Consider the following 21,488-nt stretch of genomic DNA (forward strand, 5'->3'; position numbering starts at 1 on the left):
CATCTTGGCAAAATATCGAGAGAGTCCCACTTTCTTAGTATCACTCTATAATGAAGCTGCTTTGGAGTAGCCTCCATTTAACTTCGGAGAGATCAAGGCACCAAGAACTGAAGCAAAGTATTAATAACGATAACAAAATAAAGAACAGAGTCCACCTCTCTTCCAAAACAGGCATGTCCAAAAATAAGGATAAACAAGCTGGTCTTACTTTTCCAAGTGATTCTGTCCATTGCAAACTGTCCTTCCATTCCTCCCTTTTATTAAAAATGTTTACATTTCTGAGTCTGATATCACTTAAGTATATACAATATATAGCACCAAGGCAGCAATCTTTTTTTTTCCCAGAGATCACATGAAACTGAATAGACAGTTAACATCACTAATAGCTGCAATGATCTGTGACGTTACTACATTACTAATTGACAGATACTTTCCTAGGAATGCCAAAATACACTTACAGGACCCATGTAGCACCTTGATGGCAGCTAGGTTGTTTTAAAAAACAAAAACGAAGTACAATTTTTAATAAGTAACAGCAGAATATTTACAGATAGAAAGTAAACAATAATGTACCGTGATAATGAAGGATCACTTCTGTCATAGTACTACATATAATGTAGAGTACGTAAAATGCAGTGATCTGACTGCAAGGGACAAATTATGCAAAAGGCAGTCGTAATAGAATCATTTTACGTACAAAAATATTACATCACAATAAATAATTTCAAACATAAATATTAAACTTTACATCATTAGGATATTCCACATAGACACACACACACATATACGTGTATATGTGTGTGTGTGTCTATGTATATATGTGCATATGTACACACACACCCACTCATACAAGTCCTCACACACACACACACGCATGCACACAAATTTCAGGTGGAGGTATTGCATTACTATCCTTCATCCATCCCATAATGACTTCCTCTTCAGAGCACCTGAAAATGAACAAGTCACACAAGAAATGTAAACCATCTGTCTCAAATGTCATACGGCAGGCAAGATCACTTTTTACATACAGGATCTTAAAAACGACGCTACTTTGTCTAGATTTTAAAAGTGACATATGTTTGCTATAAGAAACATGAACATTTCTGGGGAGCATAAAACGAATAAAATAATAAACTACTAGCCTGAAATCTCTCACGTGAGATACTGCTCTTCAAATATTGGTCCATTTCCTTCCAGTTTTTTTCTAGACACACATGTACATATCATGTATATATAATTCACTCAAATTTTACTGCCTATAAACACATACAAAACTATTTTACTAGATATAAAATATGTAAAATACATATAAAATGAGACTCTCTAATGGATTCCTGCTGACTTTGCCTGCCTCCATCCCATCTCCTCTTTTCTGATAACAAATTCCCTCTTCTTCCTCTTCTAAATGAAGCTGTAGATCACCCAACTCCAGCTGGGTACATGATCTCAGTCTCTTGGACCTTGTAATTGGTTCAGAAGTGCCCATGCAACCTAGGAGAGCCTGAGTTCTTGTGTAGAACGGACACTGGAGGTGAGCATTTATCTGGGGCCATGAACGGCAAAGATGATGTAAGCCTAGAGCTGCCAGAGACCAGGGAGTGGGGGAGATGTTCTGTCTGAGAACAAAACAAGCCTTGCTGACTGATGGGAGAATGAAAGGGTCTTGATGATCCTGTTTGAGCCTCTGGATCCAGCTATGCCTGAAGCTAGCCCACTGCTTGGATTTCTCAGTTATTTAAGGCAGTACATTTCCTTTTTTTTTTCCCTGTTGCCTCTTGCAATAGAAACAATCCTAATGGAAGATCATCATTTTGAATATGAATGTTTAATGAAACAGTGAAATACTGATACATAAATGTCAAGTAGGTACTCCTACGTCAGGATCTTAAAGAGTCCTACGGGACAATGGGCTGCCGAAAGCTTGAAATAAGTTGCAGAAGGGTCCCGGGATTGACTGAACTCATCCACTGTAGCTGAAGTCACGGCGATGAGACAATGAGGGACCAATCCAGTCCTCTGCCCAGCAGAGGGAGCACGTGCAAGCATACAGAGGTTAGACCAGGCACTGTCAGACTTTATCATGCATGACTCTTCTGTGCATTTGTTAAAATACAGATTCTGATTTCGCAGGTCTAGGGTAAGGCATGAGAGTTTGCATTCCAAAAAGCTCCCAGGTGATGCTGATCACGCTAGTCCTCGGATGACACTGTGAGTCACATGTGTGTTGAACAGCGCATTAAGCAAGAGCCCTGGCTTTGGCGTAGAGCACTACCCCAAATGGGTTCTGCCAAAGGAATCGACTAGGCAAGGACTTGCCTCTGTGGGCCTCAGCCTCTATCTGTAAAATGAGGATAAAGCCCCATCTTGTGGCTTTATTGTGAGGATTCAGTGAACTAATGCCTGCAGGGTGCTCGGCTCGGTGCCTGACACATAGTCAGGGCTCACTGAATGCCATTAATATCACTCTTGAAATACTCTCGGCCAGCATCTCAAACATGAATTCATAGGTCACCTGAATCAGAACTCCCTGTATTCAAAATACAGATTGTTAGATGCGCTAGAGACCAAAGGACTTCTAGAGATGGAGTCCAGTAAACACCTTGGGTAAATACTGCAGAGGGATCTGATGTAAAAAGCCCAAGGACCTCACCTCCAAGGGTGCAGCAGAGACGACCTCAATCACATGAGGGCAGGTGAGCAGGAGAGAAAAAGGTAGAACAGTACTGAGTCACTTTCGAGGTCCTTCAAGGACAGGTTAGGACCTGTCTGGGGGGGGCAACTGACCAGCCCCCATTTGTTAGTCATTAGTTTACAGAAAGAACAGGAGAGAGAGAGAGAAAGAGAGGGAAACATGGGACTTACTTACCTTAACTATAATATCTGGACCTCCAGGCCGGTGCCAGAGGACGGGGTACATTTTCCACAGTAACCACCACATTTTCCTATGACTCGGGTTCCATCCTGCAAGAAAATGCATGTGCTCAGACTACCTGCTGGGCTAGTGTTCCCAGGGCTGCCACTGGCTTTGGGGAAATCTCTCGTGCATGCACAGGAGGTACTAGAAGCAGAGCCTAACATCCTCACGTGATCTACAACAGGGGCTGACAAACGAGGGTTTGTGGGCCCGTGCAGCCTGCCACCTGTTTCTGTATGGCCCATAAATCAGGAGCAGTGTTTACATTTTTAAATGGTTGGGAGGGAGCAAACCAAGAATAATATTTCCTGACATGTGAAAATGATGGGAAATTCAAATTTCAGTATCTGTAATAAAGTTTTATTGGAACACAGCCCCACTCATTCATTCATTTAACGTCTGTGCCTGTGCTCAGGCTCCCACAGCAGGGTGAGTAGTGGTGACAGTTCTCATTGCTTTACACTGCTACTCAGCACACTGCAAATCATGGAGACACCCTTGTAACTTGCAGTGTTGTGGATGCTGCGCGTATTGCCGTATTGAAACATTTTGTTTTATTTTATTACCAGCATATACCATTATGTCAGAACCCGAATACAAAAGTGACTTTGAATGTTGCTCTTTTAAGGCACCTTGGCATGGGAACTTATTCTCTTTATCAAAATGAAATGTTTCTCATGCAATGACACCACAGCCATGCGAGAAAAATACGGAATACACCAATGCTACCAACCTCAGCCTCATCACACATTCCCAACTCCGTAGGAAAGCAACAGTCACACATTTAGAAAATTTACAACTGACGATCTCTTCACAGTGTAATCTCTTCCTCACAATAAAAAATGAAACCGAGTAAAAATAAACAATGAAACTGACTACGTTTCCAAGTGGCTGATGTGTTAGCCAAGCAGGGAAAACAGTGTATATACCCCCAGGTGAGTTAAGGACATTTTGTTTCATTGAACAGCTGAACAAATGTGTCCAGAGAAAACACATTGTTCAAGACTAGTATCCTTTCCATAGGAACAGTTGCTTGAGAAGTTAATGACACTGAAAGCAACATCAATAATCAATTAAAATGCAAGGCACATAATTTTGGGTGGTATTTTTTGACACTTGATGAGTTGATGGGTGGATAGTATCTATATCATTCTGTTGTTTATTTGAGGAGGTGATGTCGAGTCTGAAGTGACTCAAGAATTAGCTTCTGTGAAGAGTCTGTGTGGAATGAGTTCAGGCAAGAAAGCTTCAAAGACACTGAGGGAACACTAGTGTCAAATAACTGAAGTGGAATCTACCAAGACGTGTTGGCAACTGACAGTAGTAAAAAATACATAGATGGCATAGAGGCAAAGAAGGCGAAGGAGTAGGGGACCTTATTTCAACTGGTCCCCTGAATTGAGCTGAATATGTATCTGAACACTCATGAAATCAGCCTGATATGTAAGAAGATATCTCTGGATCTCTAGAAACAGAATATCTCTGGTGGTTGGTTTCAAGGTGTGAAGTGGGGAGCGTGATCTGCCCGTGATTCTGCAGGCAGATATTAGAAGATAAACAGAAAGGGGAGGAAGCCTCCTGGATCCTGTGCCGCCAAAGCACCAAAGCCTCCTGTGCTGGGGATCGGGCACAGACTTGAAGACCGGTACCAGTGGGGAAAGGGCTTTAGGGCAGGCCCCAGACTGAAATCTGGAGCTGTGGGGGGCACACGTGTGAACTGGGGGCAGCTGTTGGTTTTAGAAGGACAAAGGGCAGAGACATACCTGGACCTGGAAGCGAGGGCTGAGAGCACTGCTGTGGGGTGCCAAACCCAGGACACTGTGGTTTTTAGCAGCACAGACAAAAAAGGAGACAGTATGGCTTGGAGAGCTCACTGGAGAACAGACTGCTATCTCTCTGCTCTAGACAGAAGTTCGATATGGTGACTTCTCCTCTGACTCTTGGAAGAGATGCAGAAAGCTGCCAGGGGAAGCCACCAGAGAAAGCCACCAGAGAACAAAAGCCCCCAAAACTGGTTTTTACTGAGCCCATCCCCCACACAGGGGGCAGGGCAACTCTGTCCAAACAGGGTTGCCTGAGTAACAGTGTGTCAGGCCCCTCCCTCAGAAGACAGGCTGGAAGAACAAGAGGCCAACAACCCTAAGGTCCCTATAAAACAGGTGCATCTTGCCTGGGTTGCGGTGAATAATCTGCACTCTGTACATTCCTTCAACCACCCCTCAATAGAATGGCTAAGAGGAGGAACCCCCAACACAGGAAAATTTCAGAGACTGTGACCTCTGCCACAGAACTAATGGATATGGATATAAGCAAGATGTTGGAAATAGACTTCAAGGTAACAGTTATGTAGATAATAACTAGGATGGCTAAAACTATTAATGCTAACATAGATTATCTAAGGGCAGAAATGAGAACGGATCTGGCAGAACTTAAAAATACTATTAATGAGCTCCAATCTAATCTAGATACTCTGACAGCCCGGGTAAACACAAGGCAGAAGAATGAATTAGTGATCTAGAAGACAAACTGATAGAAAAGAAGGAACAGGAAGCAGCCTGGAACAAACAGCTTAAAAACCATGAATACGGAATTAGAGAAATAAATGACACCATGAAACAGTTCCATGTCAGAAGTATTAGGATCCCTAAGAGGGTGGAGAGAGAGATAGGACCAGAAGATATATTTGAGCAAATCATAGCTGAGAACTTCCCTAATCTGCAGAACGAAACAATCATTTGTGTCCTAGAGGCAGAGAGGACCCCTCCCAAGATCAAGGAGAACAAACCAATGCCCCGGCATGTAACAGTAAAACTCACAAATCTTAGAACCAAGGAAACCATCTTAGGGGCAGTGTGGGGGAAGAGATTCCTTACATACAGAGAGAGGAACATCAGAATAATGTCAGACCTGGCCACAGAGACCTGACAGGCCAGAAAGAGCTGGCAAGACATATTCAGGGTACTAAATGAGAAGAACATGCAGCCAAGAATTCTTTATCCAGCAAGGCTGTCATTTAGAATGGGTGGAGAGATAAAGAGCTTCCAAGACCAGCAAAAACTGAAAGAATATGTGACCACTAAGCTGGCCCTGCAAGAAATATTAAGGGGATGGTGTCTATAAAAGGAGAAAGACCCCAGGAGTGACATAGAACAGAAAATTACAGAGACAATCTATAGAAACAAGGACTTCACAGGCAACATGATGACAATAAAATTGTATCTTTCAATCATCATTCTCAATGTGAATGGTCTAAATGCTTCCATAAAATGGCACGGGGTTGCAGATTGGATAAAGAGACAGGACCCACGCATATGTTTTGTCTACAAGAGACTCATTTTGAATCTAAAGATACAGCCTGAAAGTGAAGGGATAGAGAACCATCTTTAATGCCAACAGACCTCAAAAGAAAGCTGGGGTAGCAATTCTCATATCAAACAAATTAGATTTTAAGCTAAAGACTGTAGTTAGAGATACAGAAGGACTCTATATCATTCTTAAAGGGGCTATCCAACAAGAAGATCTAACAATTGTAAATATCTCTGCCCCCAACATGGAAGCAGCTAACTACATAAGCAAAACCGTTAATGAAAATAAAGAAACATATTGATAACAATATGTTAACAGTAGGAGACCTCAACACTCCACTCTCAGCAATAGACAGATCATCTGAGCAGGAAATCAACAAAGAAACAAGAGCTTTGAATGACACACTGGACCAGATGGATCTCATAGATATATACAGAACATTCCACCCTAAAACAATAAAATACTCATTCTTTCTTGAGCACACATGGAACTTTCTCCAGAACAGACCACATACTGGGTCACAAATCAGGTCTCAACTGATACCAAAAGACTGAGATTATTCCCTGCATATTCTCAGACCACAATGCTTTGAAACTGGAGCTCAATCACAAGGAAAAGTCTGAAAGAAATTCAAACAGTTGGAAGCTAAAGACCCTCCTGCTCAAGAATGTTTGGGTCAACCAGAAAATCAAAGAAGAATTTAAACAATTCATGGAAACCAATGAGAACGAAAACACATCAGTCCAAAACCAATGGGATACAGCAACGGTGGTCCTAAGCAGGAAATACATAGCCATCCAGGCCTCACTCCAAAAAATAGAAAAATCCCCAATACACAAACTATCTTTACACTTTACAAACTGGAGAATCAACAACAGATTAAGCCTAATCCATGCATGAGAAGGAAAATAATTAAGATTAGAGCAGAGATCAATGAATTATAAACCAGAGACACAGTAGAACACATCAACAAAACTAGAAGCTGGTTCTTTGAAAGAATTAATAAGATTGATAAACTACTGGGCAGACTTATTCAAAAGAAAAGAGAAAGGACCCAAATTAATAAAATTATGAATGAAAGGGGAAAGATCATGACTAACACCAAGGATATAGAAACAATTAAAAGATATTATTATCCATAGCTATAGGCCAATAAGTTAAGCAACCTGGAAGAAATGGATACATTTCTAGAAACCTATAAACTACCAAGGCTGAAACAGGAAGAAGTTGACAACCTGAATAGGCCAATAACCTGTAAGGATATTGAAGCAGTGATCAAAAACCTCCCAAAAAACAAGAGTCCAGTACTTGATGGATTCCCTGGGGAATTCTACCACACATTCAAAGACGAATTAATACCTATTCTCCTTTAGCTGCTTCAAAAAATAGAAACAGAAGGAAAACATTCAGACTCTCTCTATGAGGCTGGCATTACCTTGATCCCCAAACCAGGCAAAGACCCCCCCATCAAAAAGGAGAATTTCAGACCAATATCCCTGATGACTATGGATGTCAAAATTCTCAGATCCTAGTTAATAGGATCCAACAGTACATTAAAAGGATTATCCTCCACAACCAGGTGGGATTTATCCCTTGGGAGGCAAGGGTGGTTCCACATTCACAAATCAATTAATATGACAGAGCACATTAATAAGAGGAGAGAGAACTACATGGTCTTCTCAATTGATGCAGAAAAAGCATTTGACAAAATACAGCATCCTTTCCTGATTAAAACTCTTCAGTGTATTGGGAAGGAGGGAACATTCCTCAATTTCCTAAAATCCATCTATGAAAAATCTACAGCAAATATCATTCTCAATGGAGAAAAGCTGAGAGTCTTTTCCTTAAGATTAGGAACATGATAAGGATGCTCACTCTCACCACTATTGTTTAACATAGAACTAGAAGTCCTAGCAACAGCAATCAGACAACAAAAAGATACAAAAGGTATTCAAATTGGCAAAGAAGAAGTCAAACTTTCTCTTTATAGATGACATATTTTATGCAGAAAACCCAAAAGACTCTACTCCCAAATTACTAGAACTCATAGAGCAATTTAGTAATGTGGCAGGATACAAAATCAATGCACAGAAATCAGTTGCTTTCTTATACACTGACAATGTACCTGTAGAAAGAGAAATTAGAGAATTGATTACATTTACAATAGCACCAAAAACCATAAGAATAAATCTAACCAAAAAGGTAAAGGATCTATACTCTAGGAACTATATAGAACACTCATGAAAGTAATCGAAGAAGAAACAAAAAATGGAAAAGCATTCCATGCTCATGGATCAGAAGAATAAACACTGTTAAAATGTTTATGCTGGGGGTGTCTGGGTGGCTCAGTGGGTTAAGCCTTTGCCTTCAGCTCAGGTCGTGTCTTGGGGTCCTGGGATCAAGCCCCGCATTGGGCTCTCTGCTCAGCGGGGAGCCTGCTTCCTCCTCTCTCTGCCTGCTGCTCTGCCTACTTGTGATCTCTCTCTTTCTGTCAAAAGAATAAATAATATATTTTTTAAAAATGTCTGTGCTGCCCAGAACAATCTATACTTCCAGTGTCACCTGATCAAAATACCAAAGGCATTTTTCAAAACGTTGGAACGAATAATCCTCAAATTTGTGTGGAACCAGAAAAGACCCCAAATCGACAAGGAAATGTTGAAAAAGAAAAACAAAGCTGGGGGCATCACGTTGCCTGATTTCAAGCTATATTACAAAGCTGTGATCACCAAGACAGTATGGTGCTGGCACAAAAACAGACACATAAATCAATGGAACAGAATGGAGAGCCCAATATGGACCCTCAACTCTATGGTCAAATAATCTTCGACAAAGCAGGAAAAAATATCCAATAGAAAAAGGACAGTCTCTGCAATAAATGGTGCTGGGAAAATTGGACAGCCACATGCAGAAAAATGAAACTTGACCATTCTCTTACACCATACACAAAGATAAACTCTAAATGGATGAAAGACCTCAACATGAGGCAGGAATCCATCAAAATCCTAGAGGAGAACATAGGTAGTAAGCTCTTTGATATCAGCCACAGCAACTTCTTTCGAGACGTCTCCAAAGGCAAGGGAAACAAAAGTAAAAATGAACTCTTGGGACTTCACCAAAATAAAAAGCTTCTGCACGGCAAAGGACAGTCAATAAAACAAAGAGGCAACCCACAGAATGGGAGAAGATATTTGCAATGACACTACAGACAAAGGGCTGATATCCAAGATCCATAAAGAACTCCTCAAACTCAACACCCAAAAAACAAATAATCAAGTCAAAAAATGGGCAGAAGACATGAACAGACACTTCTCCAAAGAAGATACAAATGGCTAACAGACACATGAAAAAATGTTCCATCATCATTAGTCATCAGGGAAACTCAAATCAAAACCACATTGAGATACCACCTTATACCAGTTAGAATGGCCAAAATCAACAAGACAGTAAACAACAAGTATTGGAGAGGATGTGGAGAAAGGGGAACCCTCTTACACTGTTGGTGGGAATGCAAGTTGCTGCAGCCACTTTGGAAAACAATGTGGAGATTCCTTTTTTTTTTTTTTTAAAGATTTTATTTTTATTTATTTGGCAGACATAGATCACAAGTAGGCAGAGAGGCAAGCAGAGAGAGAGGAGGAAGCAGGCTCCCTGCTGAGCAGAGAGCCTTACGTGGGACTTGATCCCAGGACCCTGGGATCATGACCTGAACCGAAGGCAGAGGCTTTAACCCACTGAGCCACCCAGGTGACCCCAGTGTGGAGATTCCTGAAGAAATTAAAAATAGAGCTACCCTATGACCCTGCAATTGCACTACTGGGTATTTATCCCAAAGAAACAGATGTAGTGAAAAGAAGGACCACCTGTACCCCAATGTTCATAACAGCTATGGCCACAGTCACCAAACTGTGGAAAGAACCAAGATGCCCTTCAACGGATGAATGGATAAAGAAGACATGGTCCATATATACAATGGAGTATTATGCCTCCATCAGAAAGGATGAATACCCAACTTTTGTATCAACTTAGACAGGACTGGAGGAGATTATGCCAAGTGAAATAAGTCAAGCAGAGAAAGTCAATTATCATATGGTTTCACTTACTTGTGGAGCATAAGGAATAGCATGGAGGACACTAGGAGAAGGAAGGGGGAAATGGAGTGAAACTGGAGGGGGAGAAAAACCATGAGAGACTACAGGCCTCAAGAAACACTGAGAGTTTTAGAGGGGAGGACCATGGAGGGTGGGTGACCTGGTGGGGGGTATTAAGGAGGGCATGTATTGCATGGAGCACTGGGTGTTATATGCAAACAACGAATCATGGAACACTACATCAAAAACAAATTACGTTGGGGCACCTAGGTGGCTCAGTCATTAGGCGTCTGCTTTCGGCTCGGGTCATGATCCCGGGGTCCTGGGATCAAGCCCCGCATCAGGCTCCTTGCTCAGCGGGAAGCCTGCTTCTCCCTCTCCCACTTCCCCTGCTTGCGTTCCCTCTCTTGCTGTGTCTGTCTGTCAAATAAATAAATAAAATCTTTGAAAAAAAAAAGAATGATGTACTGTATGGGGACTAACATAATTTTAAAAAAATATGTAGAAGCAGAGAAAGAGTTAGTTGGCCAAATGTACAAAGCTCATAAAAATATAAGATGCTGGGGTGGCTGGGTGGCTCAGTCAGCTAAGTGTCCGCCTTTAGCTCAGGCCATGATCTCAGGGTCCTGGGATGGAGCCCCACATCAGGCTCCCTGCTCAGCGGGGAGTCTGCTTCTCCCTCTCCCCCTACCTCTATGCGCACTCTCTCTCTCTCAAATAAATAAATAAATAAATAAATAAAATCTTCAAAAAAATGTAAGACGTTTGAAGCCTGTAATTACTCATTGTATTAACCCTCAGTAGATACTCTATGGAAAATATAAGAATCTATCAGGTGTCATGGAACCGGCAGTATCAAGGATGAACATCTTTTGCTCTTGGGAACTTATCTATCATCAGTTTTATAAACTTTTGGTCAGAACTAGAAGTTGAACACCCTGACTCCTGCCACCATCCAGCAGTTTGATAACTGAGTAATGATAAAGTTTTACTGTGAATGTTTGAGCTCACAGGGCTGGGATTTAAAGGTTTCTGAATGAGAACTGCTCTCCATCACTGACCTTGGACACTCACTGGCTTTGGACACTAGCTTTTGCTATCGACTTGACAATATTTCCTAGTGAATTGAACTTAAATTTCAAGGCAAGACTTCTACTTATAGGCCCAACTTATACCGTGGTAAAGTCATTGGAATGGCAATTAACATTGTTCCAATCAGAAGTAATGTTAGGCTGCTTTCTGTACTTTCCATTCTACTGAAAGTTAAAACAAGAAGCTACATGTCATGCCACATAAATTTTTGTGGTTATATTTTCTGAGCCTGAGCTGCCATTTCAGAAGCATCTTTTGGACTTTGATGTAAGTGCAAATGAAATATCATACTTCAAAATCCATGTAACAAAGCTTCCATCTTACCTTCATAGCAAGTACCTAATCTGCGATGTAATGACATGCTGAAGGGCAAATACCAAGAGAAAAATCCAACAGAATTCTAGAAATGCTTCCCAAGCCATAACTATGCTCCATGAAAATTATATGGTTGTGGACTATATCAGTTGTGGATATATTTTTTGTATCATTTAAAAAATGTTTATAAAGATGAAATACAGAAAATCCCATCTCTGACTAGCATTAAGAAACACTCAGAACTGGGGGCACCTGGGTGGCTCAGTGGGTTAAGCCTCTGCCTTCAGCTCAGGTCATGATCTCAGGGTCCTGGGATCGAGCCCCACATCGGGCTCTCTGCTTGGCGGGGGAGCCTGCTTCTCCCTTCTCTCTGCCTGCCTCTCTGTCTACTTGTAATCTCTCTCTCTGTCAAATAAATAAATTAATTAATTAAAAAAAAACAAACACTTAGAACCAATTTTGATAATAGAGAAGCAAGCAAAATATTCAGCTAATTAAGCAAAGTATTATCCACTCCGAATATTCCATTCTTCTCCTTGGTAAAAATGTATGGCAAAAAAATTGAACTCAATTATTATTTTTAAAACTCAATCAATAAAAATTTTATACAAATTTCTCTCCACTCTTGTCATATAAATACATAATATTATTGATTTTGCCTCCTGGCTGGCAAAGTCTAAAATGTTTATAAATAAGCATAAACTATGTGGTTTTTCACAGACGAAGTTTGCTGGCTCTCCAGTCTACTCCTTCCTGCCTCTCCAGATTCATCTTGTGACTCTCCAGATACCATCCTTTCCCTCTACCCCACCCCAGACTTCTGCATTTCTCTGGGCTGCTCTTCTGACATGCCTTTTATCACACAGGGCCTTTGCACATACGATGCCATTCCCTGTAATTGGAACCCTCTTCTGTGTCCCTCTCCCCTTGGTGTACACTGGGTCACCCCACCTTTTGACTGTTAAATTTTTCAGAACCCAGCCCAAGGACCACTCCCTCTCAGACACCTTCCTTCCCCAGTTTCTTGCCACACAGCATCGGGCAAAACTGGGTAATTCATTCTTTACATCTGTCTTCCTGCTATAGTGTAAGCCCTGTGAAGGTAAGGCCAATGTCTTTTTCAATTCCAAGGTCTCCAGAACCCAACAGAGTATGGCTCAGAGTGATACTAAATACACATTTATTAAATGAATAAATAAATGAGTGAATGGGAGGCTGAAGTTGATGTACACACTTTGTTTTGACCTGCAATTCAGACTGCTTGGCTAATTCATTCCCTAACACTTGACCATGCCTCAGAGAACTCCTTAATTGTAACAGTGTAGCTCACTATGTAAATTTACCATGTCATATTAGCCACCCTCCACCCCTCCATTCTTGCACAATGTTTGGCATCTTAGATGTTTCACATTTTCCACTGTTGGGAGCAACATTGTGATGAACCCTATTTGTGCCTACATTCCAGGATATCTTTGGGCTACATTCCCAGAACTGGGTCAGGTTGTGAAGATTTGCTTCCTATGGCCAAGCTCTGAAAGTCTCTTGCAAATAATGGATCATCTCATTTAAAAAGAAAGAAAGAAAGGAAAAAAGCTTTGCCAATTTAACAAATAAAGAGAACAAAATAGTTTCTCTTTGAAAAATTCACTTCCCCTTGATTATGAGTGTTATTGAGATGGAAGACTGATTTCTAAGACCCTAACTGGTCCTGCGTTTAGGGGTTCATATTAGTTCTGGAGCTGGTCTGACACCACCAACCGGATCTGATGCCAGATCATCCTTCTAGCTAGCTCCAGCCTTCTATCTTCTAGAAGGTTCTAGCTAGGAAACTTCTCCACAGGCTGAAGCCCTGGTCTGCGGGCCTGGAGAATCCTGATGTGCTGGAATGTCTTCTGTCTCATCCAAGCTCATGCTTTATCCACACTCTCTCCTGCCCCAGCAGTGCACAGAACCAGGGTCAGACTGACTGGCCTGTACTGCATCTTAAAACAAACTCTCTACACCTTGGTTTCCTTGCGCATCTGTAAAATGGGGATAATATTTGTCTCCCTTCAAAGGTTTGGTGTAAATGCAAGAATGTACATAAAGTACTTAGCAGACTATTTGGCCAAATGTACATGCTCAAAAAATATTAGCTATTATTATCATCATAAAAGTAGTTTTTAGGTGTGAATCTCCATCATTGTCTGCTCTCATGGAGATGAGGAAAAGTCTGGGTAAGTATAAAGTTGCTGATAATGGCTTTGCAACGTTCATGCTATTTCACTAATTGGGACTCTGTTAATGTGATTTAGATAAAGTCTGAGCGAAAACTCATCATTTTTACTACAGAGTACAAAGAAAAAAAAAACCACTAAGAAAATGATTAGCATAAACACGATTGTCATGGAAACAGTGCCTATTTTAGAGAAAAAGGTATATTTCCCAGCATCTTAGTAGTACCCACTCACACACAATGAAACACTAATTATAAATCATTTTTATTTCTTCATTAGAGCAAGCCCTCTAAAAAGCTCTTTCAAATGAATATTTTCCTAGCTTGGTTTGAGCTATTACGTATAATTAAAATGAGTAACTATCTGTTCCATTATGAATAGTTTATATTTCATACTTTTCACTGTATTTTCTGGTTTTCTCGGTCAATATGCACAGGGGAAGTAGGCTCATGTGATTTAGAAAAGTCAGCACATCTTTGTTTGAGGTGTGTTTATGTATATTTCTTTGGAGTGAGCTGGTGGTGAGCTGCCCATAAAACACAGGAGATTATCGATTGATTGATCGATATATACACATATATATACATAGAGTCACATAGATGTGAATATATACATTGCCTAACATTTATTTTATTTTTATTGTTATTATTTTTTAAAGATTTCATTTATTTATTTGACAGAGACACAGCGAGAGAGGGAACACAAGCAGGGGGAGTCGGAGAGGGAGGAGAAGCCAGCTTCCGGCTGAGCAGGGAGCCCGATGCGGGGCTCCATCCCAGGACCCTGGGATCATGACCTGAGCTGAAGGCAGACAACAAATGACTGAGCCACCCAGATGCCCCTACTGCCTAACATTTAGAATATATTTAAACATTGGGTGCCTGGATGGCTCAGTTGGTTAAGCATCTGCCTTCGGCTCATATCATGATCCTGGAGTCCCGGGATGGAGTCTGACACTGGGCTCCCTGCTCAGGCCTGCTTCTCTCTCTGCCCTGACCCCACTCTTGTGCTCTCTCTCTCACTCTCTCAAATAAATAAAGTCTTAAAAAAAAAAAAGAATATATTTAAACATCGAACTTCTATGGGAAGAAAAAACACACATCTGTAAAATGTAGTTTTTCTCTACTGGTCTATAGTATGATTTTTATACTTGTGGATAGCTCGATTTTCATAAGCGAGTTGTGGGTTAGGAGGCAGCCCACGGTAGCTGAATGAGAACCGATTCCGTCCCATGTATATACATGCACCCCGCCCCCCACCCCACCTTTATCTCATGTTACCTTAACTCCACTGGGTGTGAATGAGCTAAAAGATACAAATTGAGTCCATCTCCTCTATGACAATACAGAGTTCATTTTTAATTTCAAAGCAATTCCTCAATCTTCAACACTTCTCCCAGAACAAGGAATGTGGTTCGGGCCTCGGGCCAGGCAGCCAGGCCTCAGAAATGTGGGCTCCTAGCTCCTTGCGGACCCCACAACTTCCCCAGCCATGCAAAGTAGCACAGAGACTCAGGGGGTACCTCTTCCATGTGGCCTGAAGCGAACCTCTCCCCTTTACTCCCTCGGCTCTCAAGACTGTTCCAGAACCTCCTCCCAGACAGAGGGTCAGAGAACAGCTCGGAAAATGGGTCATGTAGCTGCACAGGACCTGTGGATGGGGCCAAGGGCCCTTTCATATCCTGGGCGCGTTCTTGAGTTGAGGGTGCGTGGAATGTTACTGGCAGAAGAGCTTGCTCGGCATTTGAGCATCCAGGCCATGCTCCCCTTTCTGTCTGTCTGTCTGTCCCTCACCCACAAGTAGAGTAGAAACTCACTAGTTCCTGAGCACAGCAGGGGAAGGTAAAGCACCCCTGGGCCAAGGGAGTGTCCCACCAGCCTCATTCTCAACTGGGGTGGGGGGCCACAGGGACAGAAAGTCCATGGTGCTCTGGGTGCCAGCCAGGTCCAGACTCAGCCCCCACTCAGGCCACTGTTCCCTGTCCTTCCACTTTTCCATCTCAAGCAAACCTATTTCCTCTGTCACCTTGGCCAGCTTCTAAAACCTGACTGCAAGCCTCAGGGCAGGGAAGCGGGATAACACTAAGAGCTAACAACTATTGTGGGCATGCTGTTTGCCCCGGGACATCGGACAACTTTTGGACCCTACTTCCTGTAGGCCTTAGAAGAACCCAACGATGATCCTCATTTTACAGATGATGAAACCATGCCCCACCCCACCCCCCCAAGAAGTTAAACACCTTGCTCAAGAGCTAGTAAGTGAGGGAACAGGCAACCCTACTTGGGGGCTCTGCGAGCTGAACCTCTGTTCTCTGCAGCCACTGGGAGCTCTCATTTCAGCACCAAGGGCTGCCTGCTGGCACTCGGGCCTGGGATCCCTGGGCCAAAGCGACATGATGGGCTTACCCTCACCCACCTTCTCAAACTCCCTTTCCAGATAGGATGAGAAAGCTGGGGAAAATGGGGTTTAATGCATGCCATTTGCCCAGTAAGTGTTGCTATTTCAATCATAAAAGTAATTATTCATATTAGTTAAATATAGGAGAAGTATCTTTCCAGGACACCTGGGGAGCCCCCCAGTGAACCTGACAATGAGACTTAATTTTACTGGTTGTTCCTCCTGATGAGAGATAGTGGTTCTGGCAATTCAATTTTCTCCTGGTTGTGACTAGAGTTTCCCCATAGTTCTGCTTGGGGAAAACATTTTATTGCCAACCAGGTTTGGAGAATTGAGATTTTCACTATGCCCTTTTCCCTGTAGCTTCCAGTAGAAAAGGGGAAAAAAAAAGTAAGGAGTGATGATTTGAGGCCAAATCAGAGCAGGGCCGTTTGGATAGGAGAGGACTGGCTAGGGTCTCAGAGCCACAGAAGACCAAGGCCTCAGTGCCTCGGAGACACGGTGGCAGGTAATGGTGAGAGTAGCACCTTATCCAGTGTGGCAAACTGTGTTCCATTACATGGAATACTGGTTATTCAGGGAAATTAAAAGGTCCAACTTTGAAGGGAAGGATCTGGAGTCGATTTAACCGGTCAGTGGTCCTCAAAATGTGATCTAGGCCAGGGACATCAGCACTACCAAGGAAATTGTTGGAAATATACATTTTGAGCCCCTCCTGAGGCTGGCTGTGGTTTTCTTTCGTTTGTTTTGGGGGAGAGGGGCAGACGGAAAGGGAGAGAGAGAATCCCAAGCAGGCTCCACGCCCAGTGCAGAGCCAGATGTGGGGTTCGAACTCACCACCCTGGAGGTCATGACCTGAGCCCCCCAGGCGCCTGAGGCTGGCTGTGCCCTGCAGCTGATGAATGTCACAGGTGATGCTGATACACACTCGGGTTCCAGAACCACTGATTTAGGGGAACACTGGTTTGACATTTCTCAGGGCTGCCAAGGGCTATGGAAGACTCTGACCTGGCTCCCGGGGTTCGTAAAGAGTGCTGGACAGACCCTGGAGATTAATTTTAAGCTCAGGCTCTCTGAGCTGTCATATAACACCAAGATTTAAAAAAAAAAAAAAAAAAAAAAAAAAAAGGAAAATGCTGCCAGACAACTGTCAAACCGACTCCCTGTAGCAAAGGCTAACTCCCCTCCCAGGCTTGGGAACCCGCCAACAGATCTTTGCAGGATGGAGACCATTCTCTCCAGCAGGTGGCGCTCCCTGCCGCAATAATTTTTAGTTTTGGGATGAAAAGAGCCGTGTTGGTAATGGGCTAAAAGGACTGAAACTTATGTTACATAGTTTACAAGGATGGTTTCCTACGAAATCATGCCTCATATCTGACCATTTGGGACAGTTAAGTTTTCTGTTCCTCTGAGCAACTGCTCCATAATATATATGGACCCTGAGGGGTAGCGGCAGGGGAAGAACATAATAATTTGGGAGCACCCGCTAAAGCACGTGTGTGGTCAGCTATCTTTACTCCTTTCAGTGCAAAGGAAAACATTTAATTATTTATGAGCAATCAAAATGGCCAGTTAGTGAATTAGATATGAGGGGCTGATTGGCTTAGAGGAAAAAAAGGGAGTAAGATGGTTTTTTTCATAGACAAATTTATCCCTGGCAGCTAAAAAAAATGGGCACGGGAAATTCTGGGATTTCCCCAGGAAGTCACAAGTGGCTGTTTCTTCCAGGGGGAAGCAGCTTGAATTTCTTTTTTATATTCTGATTTTGATAAGGTTTAGCTAATAAAAATACAGGACACCGAGTCAGATGTAAATTTCAAAGAAATATTTTTTTTTAGAAGGAATACATCCCATGCAATGTTTAAGACAAGCTTACAGTTAAAAAAAAAGTTGCTTGTTTATTTCAAATTCCAATTTACCTGGGTATCCTGCATTTGAGCTGGCAGCTCTAATTTGGAACTGTACCTGCTTTTCCAGTCCTCGTCCTTTTTTTCCCTCCCCTCCCACACTTTTGAGGAGACCCCGGGGTGGGGGTCTTGGTTGAAGAAGGACTTGGGACCATGGGTCATACTCTGGTAAATTTCCCATTTGTCCCCAGGTCAGGTTCCTATCCCAGGTCCTCAGAAGTTCTGAGGGAAGGTTGATGAAGAGGCAGCAATGTCTGCCCTGGCCCTACAAGAGAATTGTCCAGGGAATTTAAAATTCTAGCCCTGCCTCCGAGGTTCCCATTTGGTGAGTCAGGCTGGGGCGGGGGGAACATGCATTTTAAGCTTTCCCAGGTGATTCTAAGAAACAGCGCTGAGACGCAGTTGCGGAGACCAGTGCTTCTCAAGCTGTGCGGTGCTAATGATCTACCCGGCGACCTTGTTCAGCGGCCCATCCTGCCTGAGAAGCTCTGGGGCCCGAGAACCTACCTTTGCAATGGGCCTCCAGTGATGCTGGTGCTCCGTTTGGACCACAAGCAGCAAGATTTCAGAGCATGAAAAGCTGGTTAGTGTGGAACCCCTGAGTGTTTCCCGAACTCTCCAGAAAAATCACATGGTAAGCTATCCCTTTCTTCCAGCCTCTTTTGTATTTCGAGTTTTCTCAAAACAACAAGAAACATCTTTTTCTTTAAGTTCACAGAAGGAATCTCATGTTGGCTAACTCAAAGGGTCTGAGCCACACACTCCTAAAAGGCTTCCTCCTGCTTTCAACTTCCGGGTTAAGCATCCTCTAATTATCTGGATGGTTCACAGGTTTGCGACTCAGGGAAGAATTCACCAGAAGGGAAGCAAGGCTCTTTCTGATACACTCACTTATCCAAGCTTCACCTTCAATTTATTTCCTACATTCTCGTCCTGACACTTCGCATAATGGTTTGAGGAAATGGGAAAGCACATTCTTTCCTTTAGCACCACCACAACAGACGTACACGGAAGAAGGTAAGAGAAAACAAAACCCATCGGAAGCCCCTAGGTAACCTTACCGGGGACTTCTTAATGTCGGAGACAGCGTAATTCCCTTGTGATATCCATCTGGCTGATTCGGTTAAAGACAGGCCGGTTCCGTAAAGGTTGATGCTAAAACGACCCTGGAAGAAATGGCCAATGAAAGAGATTTTTAGTCCACGTGATGTCCTGAGCAAAGGCTACACAGTAAAAGGGACCTTGGGAAGGAGGACATTAATCAATTACGATAGCCACTAATTAATGAGGGTTTTTTTTTGGAAGGAGGGGCGGAGGTCTGGGCCAGGCACTTTACATGCAGCATCTCATGCATCCTCCTAAGAGCACTATGAAGGGGTTCTCTTCACAGATGGGGAAACTGAGGCCCAGCGGAGGTGATTAACTTCTGCAGGATACAGTGAGAGTCCAGCTCACATTTTCCTGACTTCAAAGTCCTTGCTCTCAACCAGCACCATTCTGCCTCCCTAACACAGCAATCCTGATGTTGCTTACAATTATCAGATTCCTTCAGGAACAAAATGCCACAGTGTAATTTTTCTAACAAGATCTCGCTGCCAAAGCTTCCTAGGCTGTAGCTCCCCGCCGCGGCGGAGCTCTCTGCGTACTACGCGCAGCAGGGCGGGACTTCAAAGGAGAAGCGCGTTCTTCGGAACTGCCAGCAGAGGGCGTGCGCGACCCATTCTACACGGCCTGCAGCCGGGCCTCCTCTTCCACGCCCGGATCCCGGATTCCAACCCGCTCCAGGATTCCTTTCAAAACGGGGGGCTCGGGGTTTCCAGGCTCATTTCTTAGGAGCCGCTGCAGCAGAGATTCTCTCTTGCTCTCCCCATCTATCTGTTTCTCGCTTTAAAAAAAATGACTCCAACAAGCACTTGACATCATTTGTCAAGGTTTCCTGCCCCTCAAGGAGCATTTTCAGAATTTAAAATGTTCTGCACCAACAGGCTCACGGTGAATGCTTCCTCACTCCCTCTCTGAACCTTGCCCAATCCCGTACTCTGTCAAAGCAGTCTTTACTAAAGCCAGGGGGAGGAGGGCCGTGAGGTGGAAACTCCCAGCCTGCCAGAGCTAAGTGTAAAAACTCGGCTCTATCCTCCCCGGGGAGGAAATCTGGTACAGATTTTTTTTTTTTTTTTAAGTATCTCAGAAACTCAATTTGTCCATTTGTAACATGGAAGGTAATAACAGTACCTGCCTCAGACTGCTGCAGGGAGGAGTAAGTGAAATTAACCAAGCAGCACAGGGCTGGTACACGGGTCATAACTAAAAAATACCCGTAGCCACTGTTTTTTTGTGTTGGTTGTCGGCCTCCAGTAGAACAGTGAGCTTAGCGAGGGGAGGGCCTTGGTATTGCTTTATTTGGATCAGTAATGGTTTCTAACACATGACCAGGCACTTGGTAGATTCCTAATAAATATCCCACCCTGGCTTGTTCTCTCTGACTACCCGGACTAGGTGTACTCCTTGGGTTTCCTTTCCTTTATTAGTATCATTCATATTTAGAGTTTAGCAGAGTTTAGAAAACCCTTTGAGGTCTTAGATCCCACGTCTGTAACATGGGGACAGGTAAGACTCCAACTCACAGAAGAGATGTGGGGGATTAGTCTGGTCTAAGTTAGTGGCTCTCAACAGGGGGCGATCTTGCCTCCAGATATCCACAATATCTAGAGATATTTTTGATTGTTCTAATGGGCAGGTGTGTGTGTGTGTGTGTGTGTGTGTGTGCGCGTGCGCATGCACGCATGTGTGTGCATTACTAGCCTCTAGAGGGTGGAGACCAGAGATCTTGCTAAATGTCCTGCAGTGCACAGCACAGTCCCCACAACTGAGAATAACCCAGCCCAAAACATCAATAGTGCTGAGGTTGAGAAACTCTGGTGTTGAGGATGGATTTTTCCTAGGACCCAGACTCCTCTACTTTTAACGTGACCTGGGGTGAACAGTTTCCCTTTCCTGAGCCCATCTATAAAATGGGTTAGTAACATCTAACCTGCAAATAGGAGGGAATTATAAGGTGTAATGCACCTAACACCTAACTCATAACCTGGCAGAGAGTAGGTGATATCTTAGAAACACTCTGGAAATTATTTTATGACCGTACTCTACAGATGCCAGCAGCGGCTCTGTCAAGGAGCCTCAACAGGGGTCCACGACTGCAGCCACGTGGAAGCACAAAGCCCTCCTTGCCTGGCCTCCCCAGACATGG

The 21,488-nt window shown here is 43.2% G+C and overlaps 1 protein-coding gene across 1 annotated transcript in view; it reads right to left on the minus strand.

Annotated features, from left to right (window-relative positions):
* Window positions 1–807: 807 nt before the first annotated feature.
* LOC111143964 (ADAM metallopeptidase with thrombospondin type 1 motif 9) overlaps window positions 808–21,488 on the minus strand; it is a 164,532-nt gene continuing 143,851 nt past the window's right edge. The window contains exons 38-40 of the mRNA XM_022498000.1: window positions 19,303–19,407; window positions 2,870–2,964; window positions 808–950 (exon numbers count right to left, since the gene is read on the minus strand). Of these exons, the coding sequence (XP_022353708.1) occupies window positions 2,875–2,964; window positions 19,303–19,407 (195 nt within the window). The 3' untranslated portion in view covers window positions 808–950; window positions 2,870–2,874. The remainder of the gene's footprint in view (window positions 951–2,869; window positions 2,965–19,302; window positions 19,408–21,488) is intronic.

Source organism: Enhydra lutris, unplaced genomic scaffold, assembly GCF_002288905.1.
Source record: "Enhydra lutris kenyoni isolate GAN:26980312 unplaced genomic scaffold, ASM228890v2 scaffoldscaffold10, whole genome shotgun sequence".
In the NCBI taxonomy this organism is placed as follows: Eukaryota; Metazoa; Chordata; class Mammalia; order Carnivora; family Mustelidae; genus Enhydra; species Enhydra lutris.